This window comes from Mesocricetus auratus, unplaced genomic scaffold, assembly GCF_017639785.1.
Source record: "Mesocricetus auratus isolate SY011 unplaced genomic scaffold, BCM_Maur_2.0 Super-Scaffold_100007, whole genome shotgun sequence".
Lineage (NCBI taxonomy): Eukaryota > Metazoa > Chordata > Mammalia > Rodentia > Cricetidae > Mesocricetus > Mesocricetus auratus.
In genome coordinates this window covers 75,816,136-75,822,479 of record NW_024429191.1, presented here as the reverse complement: position 1 = coordinate 75,822,479, position 6,344 = coordinate 75,816,136, and the positions used below count along the sequence as shown (strand labels likewise).

Genomic DNA, 6,344 nt, shown 5'->3' with positions numbered 1-6,344 from the left:
TTTGGTTTTTACGAGACAGGGTTTCTCTGTATTGTGTAGGAAGCTGTCGGTCCAGCCTGGCCTCGAACTCAGATCCGCCTGCCTCTGCCTCCTGAGTGCTGGGATTAAAGGCATGTGCCATCACCGCCCTTGAGGCCTTGAAATTTTTAAAATCACCTTCAAGAGCTAGAATCACAAGCATCAAGTCATCTCGTGTGCATAAAGGGCAATTCTGAAATAAAGTATTTTGAAGGCAAGGGTAGAAGCTATTCCTTGTATCCATTTTGCCCACTGCTCTACAAAAATGTCAACCCCCCCCCAGGTCCTTGAAGAAATGGCAGACACTTTGGGCTCATGTTGTCAGATGAAGCAGCCAGAATGACTAATAAGAGGACAACGGACAAAGGCTTGTTTTTACTTATTATTATTTTAATGACTGATCCACCTGAGGCCACCGCAGCCCACTATGTACAGACATGAGGGAAGCTTTATTTCTTGGTCTCTTCCTCCTTGGACAGAGTCTTGATGATCTCCTCCTTCTTGGCCTGGAGGCGCTCCTCCCTGCGCTTTCGTGCTTCCTTGGTCTTAGACCTGCGAGCCTCAGCCTGGTCACTAGTATAAGGAAAAAGATGGTCAGTTTGGGGACAGGTGAGCATCCAGGGAGACAGAAGCACACCCTAACCCTCTCTAGCTTCCTCAGCCCGAGGATGGGCAGGTAATGTGGGAATGTGCAGGGCACAGGAGCTGTGTTCCCAACAGATGCTCATCACAGCATCAAGCAGCACCAGTTTAGTACTGTTACAGTGAAGGTCAGCACTGTCCCCGGGGGAAACTTACGCCAGGAGCTTCTTGCGGGCCTTGTCTGCCTTCAGCTTGTGGATGTGCTCCATGAGAATCCGCTTGTTTTTGAAGACATTCCCTTTGACCTTCAGGTATAGGCTGTGGTACCTGCAGGTGACAAGAACAGCTCTTGTGAGCGATAGGACCAGAGGCAGGCACTGTGGGCTGCTTCCTCCCCAGATTCTTCCCTTTACCACAGGGACTACGGCTCCCAAACCAAAAATTCTTGGGCAGCTCCTATATGGAACTTGCCTGGCAAATTTGATTCATGGGTTATTCTGATGGCATAGGAGAAACCAAGAACAAAACAACCCTACTACAACCCCTTGGCAAGAGTCTCTACCCAAAGCCACTGACACAGAGATCTATGACAAGACAAAGCCAACAACGTGGCAGGCTTACATATGGCGGTCAATCTTCTTGGATTCACGGTATCTCCTGAGAAGTCGACGCAGGATCCGCATCCTTCGCATCCAGGTCACCTTCTCGGGCATTCTGGCATTGGCAGTACCCTTCCGCTTGCCTGTTCAAGAATTAGGACTCCATGTAAGCTTAAGTCCACTGTTTTAAGTCAGTTACTAGAGACAACAAACTTTAACTCATTTAACCCACATTCATTTTTTAAGCAATGAGAGCTGGGTGTTGGTGGCGCACACCTTTAATCCCAGCACTTGGGAGGCAGAGGCAGGCAGATCTCTGTGAGTTCCAGGCCAGCCTGGTCTACAGAGCTAGTTCTAGGACAGTCTCCAAAACAATACAGAGAAACCCTGTGTCAAAAAAAAAAAAAAAAAAAAAAAAAAAAAGCAATGAGACTTCCAAATGTTTAATCTCTTTCACTTACAGCAGAGGTGGACTGTCAGAGCCTGTATTCAGACAATACACAAGATTGTCTCAACAAACACAATTTCTCTTCTGGGGAGTGGGGGCATCAAAGCTGGCCTTGTAACTGTGATTCACCTGCTCTACCTCAAACATGGAAAATTATTGTCCTCTTATTCTGTAAGCAAGTGGTTACAATCGACAAAATGTAGTATGGTCCTAGAAAGTGGCTTCCCAAAACTGTGTGGGGGCTTCACACACCTATGTTCCAGTGTCTGTAAGCCAATGGCATGAATGCTGGGAATCAAACCTCACATCCCATCCCTGCAGGAGTACCAAGTGTTCCCAATTTCTGAGCCATCTCTCCAACACCCAGCTTTAAAATATCCAGTATAAACTACAGCATAAAACAGACTTAAAATATTAACACTTTCTCCCAAGAACAAACACCCAGTGCTAGTGCTAACATTATTTTATTGCTTTGTATTTTCTTGGGAAAATAAAATGGCACAAAAATAGATGAGAAAAAGTTCATGAGTAGGCCGGGCGTTGGTGGCGCACGCCTTTAATCCCAGCACTCGGGAGGCAGAGGCAGGCGGATCTCTGTGTGTTCGAGGCCAGCCTGGTCTACAAAGTGAGTTCCAGGACAGCCTCCAAAGCTACAGAGAAACCCTGTCTCGAAAAACCAAAAAAAAAGAAAAAAGAAAAAGTTCATGGGTATTAGCACAGGTGTCAACAGTTTTTGACAATGGTTGAGCCTGAACCCAGGGCCTGCTACTTAAGTCAGGGAAAAAGGAAGACCATTCTCACCTATGCCCATATGCCTGCCCTTCCTGCGAGCCAAAGTGTTTTTCCGGCACCGGGCCCGGGAATGGACAGTCACGGGCTTCCGAATGATCAGCCCATCTTTAATCAGCTTTCGTATCTGCTGACCTGAAAAACACAACACATTTAGTTACCAAAGGCAATGCCACAAACTCCAAGTGAGACATTGCTTATATACTTGACCCATGCCAACACTCTCAAAAAGAGCTAATATCCTGGTGTATTTGTCATTAAAAAGCACTTCTCCCTTTTAAATACTTCACAGCAGACTTAGTACACCTGAATGTGGGTCGAATTGGAACCTTCTGCCATCTACCCCTCTGCCGTGGAAACAACACACTAAACAAGCCTCTGCTCTTATCTTGGAGCCCCAATCTTTCTAGCCCTCAAATCTCTTTACAACCTCCATGCAGCTACAAAATGTTTGGTTTGTACAAAGTTTATTAATGTAATACAGGATGGTCACAGTAACCTCCGTCTTATCCTCAGACAAATGCCAATAAAAGGATCCTATTTTTCACCCCATTATTACACCTCCCCTAGAACGTGAGCTTCCTCAGACCTGTAATAAGCGAGGGTGAACTATACTCACGGGAGTTGGCATTGGCTATTTCATTGGTCTCATTGGGGTCCAGCCAGACCTTCTTTTTACCACAGCGGAGGACGCTAGAGGCAAGCCTCTTCTGTAGCCTGAGCATACTGGGAAACAGAAAACACTGTTAGGTCCTGGAAGCCACTTGCACAACGACAAACACTCCAAGCAAAATCTTCCCTCCAAAGTCTTAACATTACTTAAAAATGGACAAAATAGGCATTAATATCATACATCGTTATTAAGGCTAAATACAATTCCTAGTCCCAAGATTTTTGCTATTCCCTTTGTGTTCCCTTAATAAACATTTCCAAATTAAGGTCACTTTTATAGCTGTGGGCAGGGCATGTAGATGTAAGAAAACTTTAACCCCAACCAAGCCTTAGCCATTAGGAGTCTAATGGGGCCTTAAGCCCTTTGTAGTTAGGGTTTAGTATTAAGGTTCAGAGACCAATGGATCACGGCTGTGACTCAGCCTGTTTACCCAGAACAGGCGCAACTCTCTGCTTTCTGAGCTTTGTCGCAGTAATAAACGCTGCCCAGCCGTCCTTCCCGTTTGCTACAGCCGTCCGGGTGGAAGCTAGCCTGGTGGCTCCCCCTCGGCAGACGGAGGCCCGGGCCTGCCCGAGACTTGTTCCACGTCACATGGCCGAGGCCCGCTAGGCTCCAGGCAAGCCAGGGAGCCACTCACTGGCCACCAGCCGCCGCTCTACCCGCGTGGTCGCCCGCGACGCGAGCCGAGCAGAGAGCAGCGCCCGCGGGAGGCCCTCTTCAGGCCTCGGCGCCCCGCACCCCACCCTCCCCAGGCCGTGCGTGCTCGCGTCCTCCCCGGGCTCCCGGCGCGGCCGCAACATCCCTGCCTCCCTCTCCCCTTTGTCATTCGGGGTCGCGGCCCTGATCCCCCTCAAGCCCCGCCAGCCCCATCGGCCGAGAAACCGAGAGCCGCGCGCGCTCACCTCATGGCTGCGGACGCAGCTGCGAAAGGAAAGAGCTTGCGGGCCGCGGGCTCCTCCCATTATCTGCGAAGGGGAGAGCCCAAGCCCCACTCCATACTTGTCTGTATTTCCGCTCGGCTCTTTCACCTTCTTCCATCTCAGAACCACTTACATACTTCCTAAAAATTTGTCATTTTAGATGCTTAAGATCTAGAATGGGTTTTAAACTTTAAAACGCAGACGGTGTACCCCTTTCGTTGGGCAAAATGGTTCAGTCCAGCTTCTGGGCACACATGCGCAGTGAGGCTATTTGATCACGTGGGTATTCTGGTGGCCGGAAGTCACGCTAAATCGCGCAGGCGGAGTTAGGAGGGTTTGGCCCTAATGGCCTAGACTTCGCAGAGGGCAAGTCATCAGGGGGAGGTTGTTATTTTAGCTGGGAGAAAATTAGCGAACGAAGCGTTAGAGAATAATGGCAGCAGAAAGCAAGGAAACGCAACCTCGCATCCACTCTCATAGAGGAAGAACGGGTATGCAGGCTAAACCACCAAGAATTTTATCCCGGTGCCCCTGCAGATCCTCAATGTCTGAATGCTTCCTCCATTGTAGACTGAACCTAATCCTAATATTTTTGTCATCCACTTGTGAAAATCATATGCATATACTTTTACAAAGGAAGGCATTAAGCCAGGCGGTGGTGGTGCATGCCTTTAATTCCAGCACTTGGGAGGCAGAGACAGGCGGACCTCTGAGTTCGAGGCCAGCCTGGTCTAAAAAGCTACACAGAGAAACCTTGTCTCGAAAACACATTTAAAAAAAAAGGCATTAGCACAAGCAAGCGGGACCAATGTTTGGCTCACTGTAGCAAGCACAGCTTTTTGAGCCATTATCCTTTGCAATAAGCCAAGGAAAATGCCCTGGGGTTCACGAGTTAAAACATCTGCAGATCTGGAGCAAAGCAGATTCTAGCAGCCAGATGAGATTGAGGTAGCAAGATAGCCAAGTTGAAGAATTCCAGGCAGTCTGGGCTGCAGAATGAGACCCAGTCTTAAAATTAAAAAAGAAAAAGAAAGAAATCTGGCCAAACATGGTGGTACACACTAGGTAATCACAGTGCTTGGGAGGCAGGAGGATCAGAAGTCCAAGGGCATCCTCAGCTCCATATGGAGTTCAAGGCCAGCCTAGAGTACTGGAAGCCCTGGCTTTAAAGTAAAAAGGCTGAGATGGCACAGGGTGAGTACTCATTGCTCCACCAGAAAACTAACTGGGTTTCCAAAGCCCATGACTGGTGGCTCACAACCGCCTCTTATTCCAGTTACTTGGGATCTGCTGCTGTCTTCTGACCTCCTCATGTACCCATACACATTAGGCATGCTGGAATGCATGCCCACAAACACACACACAAATAAAAATAACTCCCTTTTTAAAAAGTTAAAGATCTGGAGCCAGCCATGGTGGTGCTCGCCTTTAACTCAGTACTTGGGAGCTAGAGGCAGGGACATCTCAGTGAGTTCCAGGCCAGCCTGCTCTACAAAGTGAGTTTCAAGACAGTCGGTCAGTCAGGACTATTACATAGAGAAATCCTGTCTCTAAAAAACAAAACAAAACAACAACAAAACAACCCAATAACCCAAAAAAACAGAAAAACAAAGTTCTAGATCAGGGTTCTGGCTCTCATTCTTACTTGGTTCAAGAGTCTTTCTCTTTTATGTAACCCAGGACAGCCTTAACTGTCTACCTTCTCTCAAGTGCTAGAATTGCAGGTGCAGGTCTGTGCTTCCGTGCTTCTCCCTCCCTCCTCTCTCTCTCTCTCTCTCTCTCTCTCTCTCTCTCTCTCTCTCTCTGTTTTTTTTTTTTTTTTTTGAGACAGGGTTTCTCTGTATTGTTTTGGAGGCTGTTCTGGAACTCACTCTGGAGACCAGGCTGGCCTCAAACTCACAGAGATCCGCTTGCCTTTACCCCCTGAGTGCTGGGATTAAAATTGTACACCACCACTGCCCAGCTGTTTCTATCTTTTTCATCTGAATTTTCTAGACAGTTAAATGAGCTGAGAGTTTAAAAGGAAATGGGGGGAGAGGTATATTTATGTGCTGCCTCACAAAAATACAACTTTTTTTTTTTGGTTTTTCGAGACAAGGTTTCTCTGTATTGTTTTGAGGCTGTCCTGGAACTCACTCTGAAGAGCAGGCTGGTCTCGAACTCACAGAGATCTGCCTGCCTCTGCCTCCCGAGTGCTGGGATTAAAGGCGTGTGGCACCAACGCTGGCTTTTTTTTTTTTTTTACAAAAATACAACTTTTTTGGGGGGGGGTTTCGAGACAGGGTTTCTCTGTAGGTTTGGAGGCTGTCCTGGAA

At 47.7% G+C, this 6,344-nt stretch overlaps 1 protein-coding gene across 2 annotated transcripts; it reads right to left on the bottom strand.

Annotated features, from left to right (window-relative positions):
- Positions 1-387: 387 nt before the first annotated feature.
- Rpl19 (ribosomal protein L19) lies at positions 388-6,170 on the bottom strand. 2 transcript variants are annotated; one of them, XM_040749625.1, is made up of 6 exons: positions 6,166-6,170; positions 3,056-3,162; positions 2,449-2,571; positions 1,222-1,342; positions 817-927; positions 388-591 (listed from the first exon to the last, which is right to left on the bottom strand). In XM_040749625.1, exons 2-6 carry the CDS (start codon positions 3,159-3,161, stop codon positions 468-470), a joined length of 585 nt encoding a protein of 194 aa, XP_040605559.1. In that variant the 5' UTR covers position 3,162; positions 6,166-6,170; the 3' UTR covers positions 388-467. The 2 variants fall into 2 exon arrangements, with proteins under 2 accessions (XP_040605559.1, XP_040605558.1); XM_040749624.1 differs by lacking the exon at positions 6,166-6,170 and adding an exon at positions 4,012-4,163.
- Between the last annotated feature and the right edge of the window lie 174 nt (positions 6,171-6,344).